The following is a 21198-nucleotide window of genomic DNA, read 5'->3' as shown; positions in this document are numbered from 1 at the left end:
AGAGGGAGAAGCATTGGGGATAGTCGCATTAGAAGGGATGGAAGATGAGGAAATGTTGGATGGGCAAGGAGGCATGGCTGAGTCAAATAGGAATCCTAACTAGGCAAGTCAGTTAAGAACACATTCTTATTTTCAATGACGGTCTAGGAACGGTGGGTTAACTGCCTTGTTCAGGGGCAGAACGACAGATTTTTACCTTGTCAGCTCGGGGATTCGATCTTGCAACCTTCCGGTTACTAGTCCAACGCTCTAACCACCTGCCTTACATTGCACTCCACGAGGACCCTGCGTGGCAGGCTGACTACCTGTTACGCGAGTGCAGCAAAAAGCCGAGGTAAGTTGCTAGCTAGCATTAAACTTACCTTATAAAAAACAATCAACCTTAACATAATCACTAGTTAACTACACATGGTTGACGATATTACTAGTTTATCTAGCGTGTCCTGCGTTGCATATAATCGATGCGGTGCCTGTTAATTTCTCATCGAATCACAGCCTACTTCTCCAAACGGGTGATGATTTAACAAGTGCATTCGCGAAAAAAGCACTGTCGTTGCACCAATGTGTACCTAACCATAAACATCAATGCCTTTCTTTAAAATCAATACACAAGTATATATTTTTAAACCTGCATATTTAGTTAATATTGCCTGCTAACATGACTTTGTTATAACTAGGGAAATTGTGTCACTTCTCTTGCGTTCCGTGCAAGCAGTCAGGGTATATGCAGCAGTTTGGGCCGCCTGGCTCATTGCGAACTGTGTGAACACCATTTATTCCTAACAAAGACCGTAATTAATTTGCCAGAATTGTACATAATTATGACATAACATTGAAGGTTGTACAATGTAACAGCAATATTTAGACTTAGGGATGCCACCCGTTAGATAAAATACGGAACGGTTCCGTATTTCACTGAAAGAATAAACGCTTTGTTTTCGAAATGATCGTTTCCGGATTTGACCATATTAATGACCTAAGGCTCGTATTTCTGTGTGTTATTATGTTATAATTAAGTCTATGATTTGATAATTGATAGAGCAGTCTGACTGAGCGGTGGTAGGCAGCAGCAGGCTTGTAAGCATTCATTCAAACAGCACTTTCGTGCGTTTGCCAGCAGCTCTTCGTTGTGCTTCAAGCATTGAGCTGTTTATGACTTCAAGCCTATCAACTCCCAAGATTATGCTGGTGTAACCGATGTGAAATGGCTAGCTAGTTAGCGGGGTGTACGCTAATAGCGTTTCAATCGGTGACGGCACTCGCTCTGAGACCTTGAAGTAGTTGTTCCCCTTGCTCTGCAAGGGCCGCGGCATTTGTGGAGCAATGGATAACGATGCTTCGAGGGTGGCTGTTTTCGATGACATGCTATCAACCTAAATAAAAAGGTATATTGAAATAAAATGTGAAGCCACAGTCCAACGACTTCTGCCTGAACAATAGGATGTCCACCCATTCTGCCCAGAGTAAAAACGCGCTTTGGTGCTGTAATTTCACATCCTCATTATGTGGTGGGCCGTAGCAAGCCATCTCCTTTAGTTACTGAGGTGATTGATCTCTGTCGAGGGAGGTGCTGGTTTTCACATATTGTGTAGACAGCTGGTGATGAGGGGTAATACACTTCAGTGAGAACAAGTCTACCATACAGATGCCTACCTTTATGTACCCTGCTTAGCTTTGGAAACAAGTTGTGTTCATTTCAACGGAGCTACACGATATATATAAAAGTATGTGGCCACCTCTTCAATTTAGTGGATTCAGCCACACCTGTTGCTGACAGGTGTTTAACCTCTATGGGCTAGGCGGGACGAATTCGTCCCACCTACGTAACAGCCACTTGAAGCCTGTGGCGCGATTTTCAAAACCTTAAAAATCCTATTACTTCAATTTCTCAAACATATGACTATTTTACAGCTATTTAAAGACAAGACTCTCGTTAATCTAACCACACTGTCCGATTTCAAAAAGGCTTTACAACGAAAGCAAAACATTAGATTATGTCAGCAGAGTACCAAGCCAGAAATAATCAGACACCCATTTTTCAAGCTAGCATATAATGTCACAAAAACCCAGAAGACAGCTAAATGCAGCACTCACCTTTGATGATCTTCATCAGATGACAACCCTAGGACATTATGTTATACAATACATGCATGTTTTGTTCAATCAAGTTCATATTTATATCAAAAACCAGCTTTTTACATTAGCATGTGACGTTCAGAACTAGCATACCCCCCGCAAACTTCCGGGGAATTCGCTAACATTTTACTAAATTAATCACGATAAACGTTCACAAAAAGCATAACAATTATTTTAAGAATTATAGATACAGACCTCCTCTATGCACTCGATATGTCCGATTTTAAAATAGCTTTTTGGTGAAAGCACATTTTGCAATATTCTAAGTACATAGCCCAGGCATCACGGGCTAGCTATTTAGACACCCGGCAAGTTTAGCACTCACCATAATCATATTTACTATTATAAAAGTTTGATTACCTTTTGTTGTCTTCGTCAGAATGCACTCCCAGGACTGCTACTTCAATAACAAATGTTGGTTTGGTCCAAAATAATCCATCGTTATATCCGAATAGCGGCGTTTTGTTCGTGCGTTCCAGACACTATCCGAAATGGTAAAGAAGGGTCACGCACATGGCGCAATTCGTGACAAAAAAATTATAAATATTCCATTACCGTACTTCGAAGCATGTCAACCGCTGTTTAAAATCAATTTTTACGACATTTTTCTCGTAGAAAAGCGATAATATTCCGACAGGGAATCTCCTTTTCGGCAAACAGAGGAAAAAAATCACAAAGGCGGGGGCGGTCGGGTCATGCGCCTAAGCCCAGAGTCCCTTGATCGGCCACTTGAGAAAGGCGATAATGTGTTTCAGCCTGGGGCTGGGATGACGACATTCAGGTTTTTCCCGGGCTCTGAGCGCCTATGGACGACGTAGGAAGTGTCACGTTAGAGCAGAGATCCTTAGTAAAAGATAGAGATGGAAAAGAAGTTCAAGAAATGGTCAGACAGGCCACTTCCTGTAAAGGAATCTCTCAGGTTTTGACCTGCCATTTGAGTTCTGTTATACTCACAGACACCATTCAAACAGTTTTAGAAACTTTAGGGTGTTTTCTATCCATATGTAATAAGTATATGCATATTCTAGTTACTGGGTAGGAGTGGTAACCAGATTAAATCGGGTATGTTTTTTATCCAGCCGTGTCAATACTGCCCCCTAGCCCTAACAGGATAACATCGCGCACACAGCCATGCGATCTCCAAAGACAAACATTGGCCTTACTGAAGAGCTCAGTGACTTTCAACGTGGCATTGTCATAGGATGCCAACAAGTCAGTTCGTCAAATTTCTGCCCTGCTAGAACTGCCCTGGTCAACTGTAAGTGCTGTTATTGTGAAGTGGAAACATCTAGGAGCAACATGGCTGGGCCGCGAAGTGGTAGGCCACACAAGCTCACAGAACGGGATCGGAGAGTGCTGAAGCGCGTAACGCGTAAAATCGTCTGTCCTCGGTTGCAACACTCACTACCGAGATCCAAACTGCCTCTGGAAGCTACTTCTGCACAACAACTGTTCGTCAGGAGCTTCATGAAATGGGTTTCCATGGCCAAGCAGCTGAAAACAAGTCTAAGATCACCATGCGCAATGCCAAGCGTCGGCTGGATTGGTGTAAAGATCGCTCCCATTGGACTCTGGAGCAGTGGAAACGCGTTCTCTGGAGTGATGAATCAAACTTCACCATCTGGCAGTCCAACGGACGAATCTGGGTTTGGCGGCTGCCAGGGGAACGCTACCTGCCCCAATGTATAGTGCGGTGGAGGAGGAGAAATGGTCTCGGGCTGTTTTTCATGGTTCCAGCTAGGCCCATTAGTTCCAGTGAAGGGAAATCTTAACGCTACAGCATACAATGACATTCTAGTTGATTCTGCGCTTCCAACGTTGTGGAAGGCCCTTTCCTGTTTCAGCATGACAATGCCCCCTCCCCCCCATGCACAAAGCAAGGTCGATACAGAAATGGTTTGTCGAGATCGGTGTGGTAGAACTTGACTGGCCTGCCCAAAGCCCTGATCTCAACTCCATCGAACACATTTGGGATGAATTGGAACGCCAACTGCGAGTCAGGCCTAATCACCCAACGTTAGTACCCGACCTCACTAATGCTCGTGGCTGAATGGAAGCAAGTCCCCGCAGCAATGTTCCAACAATTAGTGGAAAGCTTTCCCAGAATAGTGGAGTCTGTTATAGCAGAAAATGGGGGACCAACTTCATATTAATGCCCATGATTTTGGAATGAGATGTTCGACGAGCAGGTCTCCACATACTTTTGACCAAATAGTGTAGCTAACGCAGAGTAGATTCTCCATAGGACGTTGAGAATTAGTACATTGTGGGTAGTTTAAGATATCTGAAAATAAGTGAATAAATATGTGAAAAGGCTAAAACATAACTATGTTTGTAGTTATAAGTAACCCGATCGTGACTACAACTAAGTTACTAAGTCTTTGACCACACTGTGTTGTTACTTTGAGTAAAAACTAGGGATGCACGATATATCGTGGAAAATATCGGAATCGGCCGATGTCTAGTTTAATGCCCGATGTGCAAAACCGATGTCAAAGCTGTAAAATGTTGCGCTATACGTGCAACACAGCATTCCTAAACTAGCCCACAATGTCTGCTGTGTGGATTGAGCAGTCAAGTCAAACAGTTATTTATTTATTTTTTTTAACTTTTATTTAACTAGGCAAGTCAGTTGTGAGTAAATCATTATTTACAATGACGGCCTAGGAACAACTGCCTTGTTCAGGGGCAGAATGACAGATTTTTTACCTTGTCAGCTCGGGGATTCGGTCTAGCAACCTTTCAGTTACTGGCCCACTAGGCTACCTGCCACCCCCAAACAACCGTTCTCTGTCGTGGGTGATGTTGGCTTTTGCTGACTGGTCGAGCACCAGTTAACACTACCAAGTGCGCTATTTATCCGATGTTGCCCTACCGGAGTTACACAGTAATAGCCTCACTGCAATTAGCTTCACAACATACATACTATGGAACGCCTTTTGGGTCTATGCTTGTCAAAAATGATACAGTATCACTGCCAAAGCTGTACAAAAAAGTCAGCAAACAAGCAAACACCGGCCACGAACGATGTGTTTACAATACCACGTCGGTAATAAAGCATCATTTGTTCGACCGCAACATCTGGGGTAGCTAGCTTTAGCTTGGTACCTAGCTAGCACCAATACAACCAGCTTGAAAGCAATGACCAGTAGAAACTGCAGTCATTTTCATTATTCTTAGCAATGATTTAGGAATCCTTGTGAGTAAGTATTAGCAAGGTTGCCACTTGTTGTTCACCTATTGAAATTGAATTTCAGCTCATGAAAATAAACAGCTAGCCAGCTACTTAACCCTGTTGCCCAAAGCTAACGTTATAAGCAGCCAGCTAGCTTCATCTGGCTAGTGAGGCTCGACCTGACCGGGTTATGTGTTGTGAAGCTAGCCACAATAAGAATTAGGCACAATAGTGGAATTTGCGGTTTGCCTTCAAAATAAAATATGTCATTGGCAGTGATGCAAATGAATACAAATAGTATAATTCTGCAATAATTTTATTTTGAAGGCTAACCGCAAGTCCACTATTGTGGCTAGCTTCACATAGATGGGTACGACCACCATTAATCAAATAAGAACTGTCTTATGAATTAGGGTTATTTTAGATGTTGATACCTAGCTATATAGTTAGCTAGCTAACTATAGCTACTGAAACAGATGTTTTGCTATGTTTTTGGGGAAGAACATTGTTTGCATCCATGAGCTAGCAAGCTTTTTTTTTTAATGGCCAGCACTGTAGGTGCTCGAGACAACTTTAGCAGCATCATAGGATACATATCGATGAATCTTTGTGACATATGAAATACGAGTGATAGTGTAATCAATGTGTAATAACTACGTAAGAAATTAATTAACGCGTTAAATTATTATGTGACATACAGTCATATTCAGGTCCTGTTTGGTCAGCAAACTTATTTGACACATCAAATAGTGTTATTTGACACTCAAATAGCCTTACCTCCCTTATCCTACCTCATTTGCACACACTGTATATAGACTTTTTCTATTGTATTATTGACTATATTTGTTTATTCCATGTGTAACTCTGTGTTGTTGTTTGTATCGCACTGCTTTGCTTTATCTTGGCCAGGTCACAGTTGTAAATGAGAACTTGTTCTCAACTAGCCTACCTGGTTAAATAAAGGTGATAATTTTTTTTTTTATAGTATATTTTTTGACACGCAAAGACCCAAACGGCATTCCATAGAAATCCTGGTTGAGAACGAAACGACTGAACAACGAAACAGCACAGCAAGAAAGTGATAGAAATAGGTTTTGATTATGTTTTACTGGTAACGGGGACATACGTAAATGCCAACAAAATAACTTTTTGGTCAGTGTGGTGTGTGTAACCTTTATTTAACTAGGCAGGTCAGTTAAGAACAAATTCTTATTTACAATGACGGCCTACACCGGCCAAACCCGGACGACGCTGGGCCAATTGTGCGCCGCCCTATGGGACTCCCAATCACGGCCGGATGTGATACAGCCTGGATTCGAACCAGGGACTGTAGTGACGCCTCTTGCACTGAGACGCAGTGCCTTAGACCGCTGCGTCCATGTGTGTGTGTGTGTGTGTGTTAACTATTTAACTGTACTAGAATGCTTAAAAGGCCTCTAAAATGTTTTATATCTGTTATCGGTATCGGTTCGTTTGGCAAGGAAAATATCGGTATCGGCCAAAAATGTCACATCGGTGCATCACTAGTAAAAACTCACGCTTCCTACCCTTTAACGTGCCAATTAAAACACTTTGACATGTTAATGTGGTGTATCATGTCAAAACATTGAGACATTGAACAGCTTCCATACTCATTTGCGTAGACTACCTAAATAACATTAACAGTTGAATGTAACTCCTAACTTGAGGTTGGGTTTATGTAGTCTACACTTACATCTAATTTACCAAACAAAGAACACCATAATTTCAGCTTGTAGATAGGTATACCATCATTCATCCATGGTTGATTGGATCTTTGGAAGTAGTCAGCTACCATTACATTAGCTTTAAAAAAAAAAAAACTTTAGGCGGCATTCTGCCTTCTCCCTACAGTTTCCAGCCATTAACTTCCCCTACAGGCTACCTCATGTGAACTACAATCCCTATGCTGTGGTTTAACCTTAAGAAATGTCAATAGTACCGGTAGTTGCTTGCAATACGGCTTTTGAAACATATGGCCCTTATCTTTCATCAGCGAGAAACAATCTTTCAAATTTTAAATATACTTACTGTAGCAGTTTTGCACAGATCTATACTGCTATGGGAGCCTCCATCCGACAAAACTACACTGTAGCAGTTACAGATCCATACAGCTTATGCTAGACAGGTAAACTAGCACAGGTGGTGACCTCTTGTCTTCAGTAAACACGCGCTGTAACATGGATATGGCTGTGTGGGAACATTAACCCTAACAATGTGTGTATCAATGTAACCTTTTGTTTTTAGAAAATTATTTCTCGCTGTTATGAAATATGATCCTTATATTTACAAAACAGTACGGCAAGCGATGCGTGTTAGCTTTCAAAAAGCCCCCATAAAGAAGATACTATCATCAATAGGGCTAAAGCAGTTGGCGTCTATGAATGGGGTACCATTACATTAGCCCTATAAATAACATGCCAAATTCATGATATTAACAATACTTTTACCTCTAAGTCAATGTATTTAAGTTCAACCCTAATGTCAATGTTTACAACGCTTTTTGAAATTAGATGAAAACAGTACTGGTTTATGACTTTTTCTAATCCAATGAATTTTTCACGTTGATTCCATGTCACAACACGTTGACCAATTAAGTTGATTCAACCAGTGTGTGCGCCAGTATCTGTACGTTAACGTCCAGAAAGCCCCGATTCCCCACTGTAAGCGTTATAATGTAAATTCGTTGATCACCAAATATGGAGTTTCGCTGAGCAAGTATGTTAATTTACTCCCGGTATGTACTTCCAAAAAAGGTCAAAATTAAATTCACAAATTACTGTCACGATCAGGTCGGAAGAATACAACAGTTCAATCCTAGCTTGTACATTTTTATTTCGATTTTTTTTGGAAGTACATACCGGAAGTAAATGCAGATAGTTGATCTGCGAAACTCAATATTTGGTGATCAACAAACGTATTTTGACATTCTAATGCTGATCTGGTGAATTGTGCGTTTGAATCGGAACTTTCTGGGCGTTCGAGTGGTCTCTACGCACATATATACTGTTTCACCCAGTGGATAACTTAACCAGCTAGTTTATTTGCTTCAAGTATTAACTAAGCTATAATAAGACATGTTGGATGAATGTCGCTCAAACATGTGAAGCACTGACGCATGCCAAACAACGTAAACAACTGAGCTGGAAAATCACTGCTCCCTTTCGCCAACAAAAACATTACGCGCTTGAAGCTAGCTAATAGCTAGTTAGCTACAGTAAAAGTTTTAGCTAGCAAATTCCACCTAGAATTTAGCTAGCTGGCTGTTATTCAGCTTGCTAGCTAGCTCACTCGAGCCGGGGTGCCAAGGATGATTCCAGCATGTGTAATCCTGGTCCTGAAAACCGTTTATAATAATTTTCTTTATCGTAAAACGTATAAAAACAAAATGGCCATTCTTACCTGTACATTTGTTTTCCAAGAAGTCAGTGTATGGAATGACCCATTCAGGACTTCCCAAATATCCAGCGATGCTCTCCACAACCCACTCGCTGTCCTCAGCCATGTTGGCTAAAAACACACTATAGTGCTCTTCAGGCAAAGAAGGTTAGTCTTGAAATTTAACAAAATGCACAACTGAAGTGTAAGTATGTATACATTTGTTGAGATCTAGCTAACAAGCTAGTCCATTTATTGTTATTATCCCTCTCCGTAGCTGCAGAAAATCTGAAAATGCGCACTCATGAATTTCGAAGTGGTCGAATGGGTTGACACCTAATCGGTCCCTATGGTAACCGATTACATCAGTGTTTAGCGTTCTACAAATTGAACAGCCCATCGGGTGTGTGGCAGTGTGGTAACCTAGTAAGTGTTTTATTCTTTGTGATCCTTTGAATGCACAATACTAATAATCCCTGATATTTCTCTGTAAACTACCTACATTACCTGAATAGTGATGTAGTCTTGATTTAGGCTACAATGCCGGTATATTGGCGCTGTTGTGTAGGGCGAAGTTTCCGTGTGCTAGTTGAAGATACCCCTCTATGCCTGAATAGGGTGATAGTGTGCATAGCCAAGAGACTGGCAATCTAGTTTCATGATTGAGAGCCCCACACCCTTGTCACCCGGGCGCTGTGATAAATCAAACCCCACTCTTGAGATAGGATTAATTCGTTCACAGGTTAAACCACCACAGTTTAAATCCCACGTAATCTGAAATGGATAGTCACTAAAGCGCGTAGACCTACCTGAATTTGGATAGTTACCGGGGTTTGGACTGGATGTGTACAGTAGCCTCTGAATAAAACCACAATACATACATAGATTTTTTTTTATTAAGAGTAAACATTAAATGTATCAATTCGATATAGGCATCAATGTTATACAATAAATATACACTCCTTTTGTATTTTGAAATATATATTGTTAAAATAAGGCTGTCTATTGTACTTTAGTCCTACAGTTCATAAAGGCAGGGCATGCAACAGTGGGCATGCCAAAATTAAGCAAAAAAGTATGTTGTATTATGCATAAGAACATATTTGTAAGGCATAACTTACTCTGCTTATTTGTACATTTGGAAACAGAGATGGTGTAATGTACACTGAACAAAAATATAAACGCAACATAAAGTGTTGGTCCCATGTTTCATGAGCTGAAGTTTTCCATACGCACAAAAAGCTTATTTCTCAAATTTTGGGCACAAATTTGTTTGCATCCCTGTAAGTGACTATTTCTCATTTGTCAAGATAATCCATCCACCTGACAGGTGTGGCATATCAAGAAGCTGATTAAATATAATGATCATTATAGGTGCACCTTGTGCTGAGGACAATAAAAGGCCACTCTAAAATGTGCAGTTTTATCACACAACAATATGCCACAAATGTGTCAAGTTTTGAGGGAACATGCAGTTGGGATGGTGACTTCAGGAATGTTCACCAGAGCTGTTGCCAGAGAATTTAATGTTAATTTCTCTACCATAAGCAGCCCTCCAATGTCATTTTATAGAATTTGGCAGTACGTCCAACATGCCTCAAAACCGGAGACCACATGTATGGCATCATGTTGGGGCGGCAGGGTAGCCTAGTGGTTAGAGCGTTGGGCTAGTAACCGAAAGGTTGCGAGTTTGAATCCCCGAGCTGACAAGGTACAAATCTGTCGTTCTGCCCCTGAACAAGGCAGTTAACCCACTGTTCCTAGGCCGTCATTGAAAATAAGAATTTGTTCTTAACTGACTTCCTAGTTAAATAAAAGGTAAAAAATGTTGGTGAGCGGTTTTCTGATGTCAATGTTGTGAACAGAGTCCCCCATGTTGGGGTTATGGTATGAGCAGGCATAAGCTATGGACAACGAACACAATTGCATTTTATCGATGGCAATTTGAATGCACAGAGATACCGTGACGAGATCCTGAGGCCCATTGTCGTGCCGTTTATCTGCCGCCATTACCTCATATTTCAGCATGATAATGCATGTCACAAGAATCTCTACACAATTCCTGGAAGCTGAAAATGTCCCAGTTCTTCCATGGCCTGAATACTCGCCAGACATGTCACCCATTGAGCATGTTTGGGATGCTCTGGATCGACGTGTACGACAGCGTGTTCCAGTTCCCGACAATATCCAGGAACTTCGCACAGCCATTAGAGGGGTGGGACAACTTTCCACATGCCACAATCAACAGCCTGATCAACTCTATGTGAAGGAGATGTGTCTTACTGCATAAGCCAAATGGTGGTCACACTAGGTACTGACTGGTTTTCTGATCCTATCATCTTTTTTAAGGTATCTGTGACCAACAGATGCATATCTGTATTCCCAGTCATATGAAATCCATAGATTAGGGCCTAATGAATTTATTTAAATTGACTGATTTCTGTATATGAACTGTAACTCAGTAAAATTACATGTTGCGTTTTATATTTTTGTTCAGTATATAATTAACTGTTGGCACATATTGTCCTCCAGAGGGCAGTCATTGTACTGTAATAGTATCGAAATGAATGGTCATGTTTGAGAGCATCAAAACCGTAATGTATTATGGGTCAATTGTGACTGACTGATCTACAAATAATGAGCCGTTATTTACGATGCAAGGTGATTTGTAGAACAGTCAGTCGGCAGTCGCCTGCACTGTCGGCTGCAATGTCGAACCAGCCCAATCCATGTCTTCAACACAGGAGGTTGGTGACACCTTAATTGGGGAGGACGGGCTCGTGGTAATGGCTGGAATGGAATCAGTGGAATGGTATCAAATACATCAAACACATGGTTTCATGCCATTCCATTTACTCCGTTCCTGCCATTATTATGAGCCGTCTTCCCCTCAGCAGCCTCTACTGGTCTTCCGTGTGTTGTGATGCAATGTGCTTTTAAATGAACTGTAAATCACCTTGACCACAGTGGTATCCTTCAAGCTCTTATTACAATATTACAATCATGCCTTTTAAATGAATTAATTTACCATTCAGTAGTAGCGTATGACATGTTTGCCTACTGTGGATGTACAAATCTAATCTAACATTTTGAAAAACTACACAGGAGACTATTCTAATAAAATGTAGGCTGTCTGTCTAATGCGCAAGTGATGATGAGGACCAAGACTATTCATTCATCTTTACTTTGTATTCACACATCTTTTGTGCCTGTTTGCAGGTGAGAGAAATAGTCTTTCCTTAAACTAACTCTAGGTGGCAACAGTGAATCAGGGACAGTTTATACTGTAGGTTGTATCTGGGACACACCCCAAATTTGGTTTGCTCTGATCTGTTATGAATGGGTTCGATGTATAGGTTAGGAAATGTTAATCCCAGAATTGCTACATCAAGAGGAATACAGTGACTGAAGGTTTGCCAGCAATTGAATAAGAAAACATGTTTCTTGTACAGTGACAAAGTGCATTCCTAAACAGATCATTGACAGTCACCATTGATGCACTCGTAAAACAATATATGAAGTAGCCTACTCTGGACTGTTGCACCAACAGCAGTCCGATGCCTTTGACTACCTCTTTATGACATGAAGACATACAAGTAACTGCCAAAATAAAGGAAACACTTGAGTAAATGAGGGATGCAAAGTGTATATATATATATATATATATATATATATATATATATATATATATATAGAAAGCAGGTGCTTCCACACAGGTGTGGTTCATGGGTTAATTAAGCAATTAAAACATCCCATCATGCTTAAGGTCATGTATACAAATGCCCAGTTGCCCATTACTTTGGCTACCATGGCTAGAAGAGATATCTGTGCCTTTGAAAGAGGGGTCTCAAAGGAGCATAGGGGGTTTAAAGGGTGTGTGTGTGTCTCAGTCATCAGATCTCAACCCAATTGAACACTTATGGGAGATTCTGAAGCGGTGCCTGAGACGGCGTTTTCCACCACCATCAACAAAAAAAAAAAATTATGGAATTTCTCGTGGAAGAATGGTGTTGCATCCGTCCAATAGTTGCAGACACGTGTCGAATCGATGCCAAGGCTCATTGACGCTGTTCTGGCGGCTCGTGGTGGCCCAACACCCTATTAAGACACACTGATGATGTTTCCTTTATTTTGGCAGTTACCTGTAGTTAAATGGTAAGTTGTTGTACAGATATTTACTGTCACATTAAGAACATTGTCTGCCATAAGAGCAGTGTACATCATAGATGTGTTAATGCTACATTTATGTACTGGTTAACGCTGACAAACTTATTAATATTTTCAGGAAGTACGTGCATTGTTGTTATTTCAATTTACTATTAATATTTTTCTTGTATCAAAATACGATAACAGAACCCCAGTTACAAAATAATGTGTGAAGAGAACCACCTGTAAACATGGAGAAAGTATTCTCCCATTATATTACTGTAAAAAGACGATGAAAAGACAGATGAAACAGAATAAATACAAGTGTTATGCCAATCAAACACCACAGATAGGCCTATTACATACAGTATTTAGACATTGGAGTGACATGTTCATAAAAAGGTGTTGACAACTCCTGTAGTTGATCATCTTTGATGTTCAGGTGCAAAGTTTATCATGCGGGTGGTGTAAAGAGTTGCTGTGGTTACTTTCTCTGCCGGTCCAATGCATAAGGTCTTATTTCAAAACGTCCTTGGGGGAACTGGAAAGGTGTTTAGCAGTCTTTAAAAAGTCATGCTATTGATCTTACTGACTGAAATCGCTTCCAATTGTTTTTTACAATATCTGTTCAATAAGTCAACATCTGTTTTTAAAGAGAGCTACAGTTGTCCCACTGGTTAAACACCCTTTTCCAGTTATACCTAATAAACCTAATTATTCACGATGACCTTGGGAATCTATGACCAATATTCCATCAGGTAAAATCATTGTCATGCACTTTGTAAATTAATATTGAAGACACACCAGGTAAACACCTTTTGGAGTATAGATTTGTATAGGAAATCTCCACACTACTGTCCATGCAGCTCCAACCTGCTTTGGCCGAGGGTTTTAAAAGGGTTGTGATGAATGATGTCATTATTGGCAAAATGGATTTAACGATGAGCTATATTTACTGAGGTTCAGCATTCATTAGAAAATCAATTTATTTGATCATTTCCCCTCCCACGAATGTCTTCTGTAAGAAACAGTCAGGATGAAATAAGCAGAAGGTTCAATAGATGAACAAATGCCCTCCAATTCCTATATTACGTCTACAGTGTCCGATTTCAGCATTAAACTGTTATTTTTCTCTTAAAGCCTGCATAAATCAGTCTTGTAACGCACCACATCTTCGGATTCACAGGGAGCCATTGGGACCCTCCTTACTCCCATTGCTCTCTGTTGGTTGAGTGATTTTGAGATGTGCCAGTTGGTTGAGCTGGTGCTTGTTGCAGACTGGGATCTTGTTAGCCTGCAGGCTCTTGGTGTGGCGTGAATACCAGTCCCGCTCGAACGTAGCCCTCACCTGTTCCACCAACGTTGAGTTCTTCTCCTTCACCCCCTCCGCCTGACTGATCACCATGCCTGCTCCAGCGTTGAACATAAACTCATTCCCCACCCAGTCAAAGTTCCCTGTGGGACAACAGACACCCGTCAAAATCGTTAATCAAAAATATAGTTTCAAAGGTACTAGCCAAATAGTCAACCCACCTCACAAGCAAACTAATCAATCCACCAACCAGTAGCTAGAACAATAATTGAATAAAAAATAATAATTATAAAATAAACCATTCGCAAAATAGTTTCTACTCATCTGAAATGAATGCAAGTGAACTCACCTATGTACACAGCACTGTCTGTCACCATGAATCTGTTATGGTTGATTCCCTGTAGCGTGCCATCTCTCTGCTTCCTGGGGCTGAAGAACTTCTGCACAAAACACAAGGACTGGCTTAGCAGTGGTGATTAATGAATACATTTTACATGTACAGTAGGTTTGCAGGTACAGTAGAGATGAATACATTTTACATGACATACAGTAGAGATGACTATATACAGTGCACTGCAAAAGTATTGGGATAGTGACACATTTTTTGTTTTGGCTCTGTACTACAGCACGTTTTGATTATTTTCTGGCCGATAGAAAGGAATGTTAAATAATGTGTTGTATTTTTTTGGAGTCACTTTTATTGTAAATAAGAATAGAACATGTTTCTGAACACTTGTACATTAATGTGGATGCTACCATGATTACGGATAGTCCTGAATAACGATGAGTGAGAAAGTTAGACGTACAAATATCATACCCCCAAACATTTTTATCGTAATGGTGAGAGGTTAGCATGTCATGCTGGTATGATATTTGTGTGACTAACTTTCTCACTTATCATTATTCTTGATTAATTCAGGACTATCGGTATTCATGGTAGCATCCATATTAATGTAGACATTTTTAGAACAGGGGCGCAACTTTCACTGGGGACGGGGGGGAACATGTCCCCCCCCACATTCTGAAATTGCATTTTTTGTGCCCCCTAGTTTTATCATTGAAATGTGATACAAAGGAAAGGAAAGGGGGGATACCTAGTCAGTTGTACAACTAAATGCCTTCAACTGAAATGTCTTCCGCATTTAACCCAACCCCTCTGAATCTAATCAGGCAACGGTGTGCTTTAGGATCATGCGGACGCCTCTGAGCAGTCGGGTAGGCTGTTTGGAGTGTTATCCGACCCGATTAAAAAAAAATATACAGTACCAGTCAAAAGTTTGGACACCTACTCATTCAAGGGTTTTTCTTTTATATTGACTATTTTCTACATTGTAGAATAATAGTGAAGACATAAACACTATGAAATAACACATATGGAATCATGTAGTAACCAAAAAAGTGTTAAAACAAATCAAAATATATCTTAGATTCTTCAAAGTAGCCACCCTTTGCCTTGATGACAGCTTTGCATTCTCTCAACCAGCTTCACCTGGAATGCTTTTCCAACACTCTTGAAGGACTTCCCACATATGCTGAGCACTTGTTGGCTGCTTTTCCTTCCCTCTGCGGTCCAACTCATCCCAAACCATCTCAATTGGGTTGAGGTTGGGTGATTGTGGAGGCCAGGTCATCTGATGCAGCACTCCATCACTCTCCTTCTTGGTCAAATAGCCCTTACACAGCCTGGAGGTGTTTGTCCTTTTTAAAGCCAAATGATAGTCCCACTAAGTGGAATCATGATGGAATGGCGTATCGGTGCAGAATGCTGTGGTAGCCATGCTGGTTAAGTGTGCCTTGAATTCTAAAGTGCCACCAGCAAAGCACCATCACACCTCCTCTGCTTCACGGTGGGAACCACACATGCAGAGATCATCCGTTCACCTACTCTGCGTCTTACAAAGACACGGCGGTTGGACTCATCAGACCAAAGGACAGATTTCCACCGGTCTAATGTCCATTGCTCGTCTTTCTTGGTCCAAGCAAGTCTCTTCTTATTATTGGTGTCCTTTACTAGTGGTTTATTTGCAGCAATTCGACCATGAAGGCCTGATTCACACAGTCTCCTCTGAACAGTAGATGTTGAGATGTGTCTGTTACTTTGTCTGTTACTCTGAAGCATTTATTTGGGCTACAATTTCTGAGGCTGGTAACTCTAATGAACTTATCCTCTGCAGCAGAGGTATCTCTGGGTCTTCCTTTCCTGTGGCGGTCCGCATGAGAGCCAGTTTCATCATAGTGCTTGATGGATTTTGAGACTGCACTTGAAGAAACTTTCAAAGTTCTTGACATTTTCCGCCCTGACTGACCTTCATGTCTTAAAGTAATGATGGACTGTCATTTCTCTTTGCTTATTTGAGCTGTTCTTACCATAATATCAAATCACATTTTATTTCTCATATTTGCCGAATATAACAGATGTAGACCTTACAGTGAAATGCTTACTTACAAGCTCTTAACCAACAATGCAGTTAAGAAAAATACAACAACAAAAATAACTAAAAGTAACAAATAATTAAAGAGCAGAAATATTTACCAAATAGGGCTATCTTCTGTATACCACCCCTACCTTCCACAAATGATCTTTTAATAAGGCACACCTGTTAATTGAAATGCCTTCCAGGGTACTACCTCAAGAAGCTGGTTGAGAGAATGCCAAAAGCTGTCATCAAGGCAAAGGGTGGCTACTTTGAAGAATCTCAAATATCAAATATATTTTTATTTGTTTAACACTTTTTTTTGTCCCTCCCACTTCTAAAACCAAAGTTGCTCCCCTGGTTTAGAAACACATTATATTCTTATTTACAATTAAATTGACTCCAAAATGATACAATACATTACTTACCATTCATTTCTATTGGGCACAAAATAATCTTTAACACAACCAAAACAAACAGCAAATGCCTCCAAGTGTGTAGAGTCACAAGCTTGATGTAATCTTTGCAAGCTAGGAATATGGTACCAAATACTAAACTTTTGACTACTTTAATACACATAGGTGAATTTGGGGGGACTATGTACCAAAAGTGGTGTAATTTCTAAACGGTTCACCCGATATGGATGAAAATACCTTCTAACTAAAGCTGACAGTCTGCACTTTAACATCAGTCATTGTATCATTTCAAATCCAAAGTGGTGGAGTATAGAGCCAAAAAAACAACAAAATGTATAACTGTCCCAATTCTTTTGTAGCTCACTGTAGGTATAATGAGCCTGGTACTGATTCTGTATAACATCAGTTTGTATCCAGGTAATGAGGATGTAGGCGTGTGGTGTCCACACTCACAGCCTCCATTGAACAGTTGGCCAGCTCCATGCACAGGGTCTTCAGGGACCACACAAAGTTAAAGGTCAGGGGATGCGTCTGCTCCCAGCAGCTTACTAACATACGCACTTCGATGTTCCTCAGGATCAAGGCCTCCCGAAGCATCCCGTCTATACGTGACCAGTATCTGCCAAGGTAACAAAGAGTTACACACTAATCTGTTTGGTAATTACAGGTAATTATACACAGTTACATCCTGTCAGTGGTCATTTTATTGTATAAATGGGCAAACAATACAACACTAACAATAAGGTGATCAGGTGCTGTCAGTGTCAACAATAAGGTGATCAGATGCTGTCAGTGTCAACAATAAGGTGATCAGGTGCTGTCAGTGTCAACAATAAGGTGATCAGGTGTTGTCAGTGTCAACAATAAGGTGATCAGGTGCTGTCAGTGTCAACAATAAGGTGATCAGGTGTTGTCAGTGTCAACAATAAGGTGATCAGGTGTTGTCAGTGTCAACAAATTGCTCACCTGTGAGCATTCCTGTTAGTGAGAGGCAGGTAGTCTGTAATGGATATGTAGATGAACCTCTTGGCCTTTTGGATCACGTAGGCTATGGCATCAAGGTCTCTGGTCCTGTCTTTAGGGCAGAAGACATCTGGAGAGCTCTGCCACAAGATAAGACTTTTAAATCAGTGGAGAGTAGAGAACGGAGGCCCTCATGTCAATGCCAAGGCTATACAGATGCAATGAATCATTGTCATTGTTGTCGTCCTCATTATTGTTATCAAATCGTCGTCATCATCACCACCACTACCTCTTGGAACATATCTTTGTCCATTAGTATTCCAACAGCATCGTTACCTTCTCTCTACTTGTCTCTAACTGAACCCGTCTCTGTTCTTTATATATAATAATAATATTCATTTAATTGGTAAAGCTCTTTTCTCACACCCAAGGTGCAATAAAATAAAAACAATAAACCAAAAAACACAGACAACAATCAAAGCTATATACAGGTCTGGAGGACATGAACAGAATTAACAGAGGTCCTTGAAAGTTTTTCTGAACAGCATGGTCTTGAGCTGTGCCTTAAATGAGGCCAGAGACTCTGCAGCCCTAATAGTGTCTGGAAGTGTGTTCCTCAGCCACGGAGCTGCGCAACCGAAAGCCCTGTCACCCATAGGATGTGTGTGATGAGAAAAATTACAGATCACAGTTCCATCCCATCAATACTTCTGATGATTAACGTTCCCTCTGTTTTTCAGAAATGTTCATCGACTGGCCTAATTTACAACCAGCCAAACGTATGTTTTCTGTGGGAAGCAATGCAATTTTTCATCCCGTCAGCATACTTAAAACACTAGCTGATTAGTCACATCGAGCTGTATAAGAAATAGCTTTTTTCCCCCAACTGTCACCTCTCGTCAAAGTTCTTACTGTGGGAAGACATTGCAAATGTTTACATCATTTATATATCAGGACTAATGAAAAGGCTTTAACCAAGAAAAGTCTTCAAATAGTATTCAGAAATATTGCCAATTTTATTATTGCTAGCAAGAAAAATCCCAAAGAATTCATAATCTCTGTAAAGTATTCATTAATCCAGTATAAAAATGAGCCTGTCTCAGAATGATACAAATTACTACTGATACAGAATGATAAACAATACTTTTTCCAGGTCTGTAACCAAACCTGGAAAAACTCAAGGTCCTTGTTAAAAGGTCACATCGTCCGGACAAACTCCTGTCCTTATGCATGAAGCCATGTGAGAAAATGATTAGTTGTCACTCACAGAGACAAAGACTTCAGCCTTGGTGTTGTTGAAGAGAAGCGGTAGGTTCTCATCTTTGTTCCACAGGGCGCTCAGCCTCTTGGACCACATGGACGGTATAAAGTCCTTATACTGCAGCTGCCAGTAGAGGTTGAATACCCTGTGCAGGTCCAATGCCAGGCAACTACAGTTGTAGACGATGATGCCCAGTTCTTTCATCTGAGAGACAACAAAGCAACAGCACAGATGTTGTACGATGTTAGCATGTGCCCCCAGGGACTCTACCCATACCAAATCCTTACTCCACACATCTCTTCTCATCCTTCCTCCCCCCTTCTCCTCTCCTTCCATTCCCCCTTTTCCATTCCCTCTCCTCCCATCTCCTACTCCCCACACTTGAATCCTCCCCATGGTCTTCTGCCCTCCTCTGGCCCTGGACGAGGCAGGTAGTCCTCCAGGGACTTCCAATCACCAAGCCTCTCCCATCCCTTCTCACAGCAGCGTTTCAAGTGATGCACTTCTCAAGCAAATGTTTATTTCAGTGAAGTGATAAAGATAGACGGGCTAGGTACAGCAAATGGGGTCACACTTTAAATCAACCTTTTGTACTTTTTCAGCTTTGAGCAGCACCACGTTCCCTTTTTGTTCCCACTCAATTAATTCAGTATTGTCCTTTCTCGTACGCACGTTAAAACGGTGATGTTTTCTGCCAACTATAAAAAGTTGCATCTCTTTTATATTCAGGATGTTTGTGCAACCTAAGCCAATTAATGGATGCTGTTCTCCTAGTGTAACTAGCAGTGTTTGAATAAATATTGATTGCAGAGTCATGTGACAAATCCCCAGAGAAGATGGTTGTACACAGTACCCTCAAAATGCCTGCAATATCAGACCTCAAAATCAAAAACAGGTTTTGTGTACACAGTAGGTTGGTAAAAGTGTTTACGTAATCAAGGTATGGAACATATTAGTCAGTTTGAGGAGTACTCATAGGTGGACTGATCTCATTGAATAGAGAATAAATGTTACAGAAATATATACAGGTGGCCTCCCGAGTGGCGCAGTGGTCTGAGGCACTGCATCACAGTGCTAGCTGTGCCACTACAGATTCTGGGTTCGAGTCCAGGCTCTGTCGCAGCTGGATGCGACCGGGACACCCAAGGGGCGGCGCACAATTGGCCCAGCATCATCCGGGTTAGGGGAGGGTTTGGCCGGCAGGGATGTCCTTGTCCCGTCGCACACCATCAACTCCTGTGGCTGGCCGGGCGCAGTGCACGCTGACACGGCCGCCAGGTGTATGGTGTTGCCTCCAACACATTGGTGCGGCTGGCTTCCGGGTTAAGTAGGCAGTGTGGCTTGGCTGGGTTGTGTTTCAGAGGACGCACGGCTCTCGACTGCCGCCTCTCCCGAGTCTGTCCGGGAGTTGCAGCGATGAGACAAGACTGTAACTACCAATTGGATACCACGAAAAAGGGGTAAAAAAAGAAATATACACAGGTAGGTAATATAATAGAGTGAATATACTAAGATACCGTGGACAGTGATCGCCAGTCCATGGTGGCGCTGCCGATGTAGATGTGCTGCCTGTCCACCACCCAGAAAGAAGAGTGCAGAAAGCCTTTGGTCAGGGCTGTCATGTTAATGTAGTGTACCTCACCTACACAGGTAGGAAAAGACAGAATCGACAGAGATAGAAATCTCAACATTTCATTGTACAGTGCTGTGAAAAAGTATTTGCACCCTTTCTGATTCTCCATTTTTGCATATTGAAAATGTATTAACTCACTACTGTAAGAGCGTCTGCTAAATTACGTAAATGTAAATCAGATCTTCAACCTAATATTAGATAAAGGGAACCTGAGTTTACAAATAACCCCAAAAATGGATACTTATTTTATTTATTTAATTAACAATGTTATGCAACACCCAATTCCGCTGTGTGAAAAAGTAATTGCTCCCTTACACTCAACTGGTTGTGCCAACTTTATCTGCAA

General features: G+C 41.1%; 2 protein-coding genes across 3 annotated transcripts in view; both read right to left on the bottom strand.

Annotated features, from left to right (window-relative positions):
- cfap36 (cilia and flagella associated protein 36) overlaps positions 1–9079 on the bottom strand; it is a 37582-nt gene extending 28503 nt beyond the window's left edge. Inside the window, exon 1 of the mRNA XM_014154871.2 lies at positions 8732–9079. Coding sequence (XP_014010346.1) covers positions 8732–8834 — 103 coding nt within the window. The 5' untranslated portion in view covers positions 8835–9079. The remainder of the gene's footprint in view (positions 1–8731) is intronic.
- Positions 9080–12633: 3554 nt separating this feature from the next.
- The window catches only part of LOC106577123 (inactive phospholipase D5), a 53927-nt gene continuing 45362 nt past the window's right edge, over positions 12634–21198 (bottom strand). Inside the window, exons 5-10 of one of the 2 annotated variants that reach the window (XM_014154873.2) lie at positions 20737–20861; positions 19226–19423; positions 17962–18098; positions 17449–17614; positions 14515–14605; positions 12634–14308 (exon numbers count right to left, since the gene is read on the bottom strand). In XM_014154873.2, coding sequence (XP_014010348.1) covers positions 14034–14308; positions 14515–14605; positions 17449–17614; positions 17962–18098; positions 19226–19423; positions 20737–20861 — 992 coding nt within the window. In that variant the 3' untranslated portion in view covers positions 12634–14033. The remainder of the gene's footprint in view (positions 14309–14514; positions 14606–17448; positions 17615–17961; positions 18099–19225; positions 19424–20736; positions 20862–21198) is intronic. The other variant, XM_045700957.1, reaches the window with a different exon arrangement.

This window comes from Salmo salar, chromosome ssa18 (genome assembly GCF_905237065.1).
Source record: "Salmo salar chromosome ssa18, Ssal_v3.1, whole genome shotgun sequence".
NCBI classification, from domain to species: domain Eukaryota; kingdom Metazoa; phylum Chordata; class Actinopteri; order Salmoniformes; family Salmonidae; genus Salmo; species Salmo salar.
This window is presented reverse-complemented; position numbering and strand designations above follow the sequence as displayed.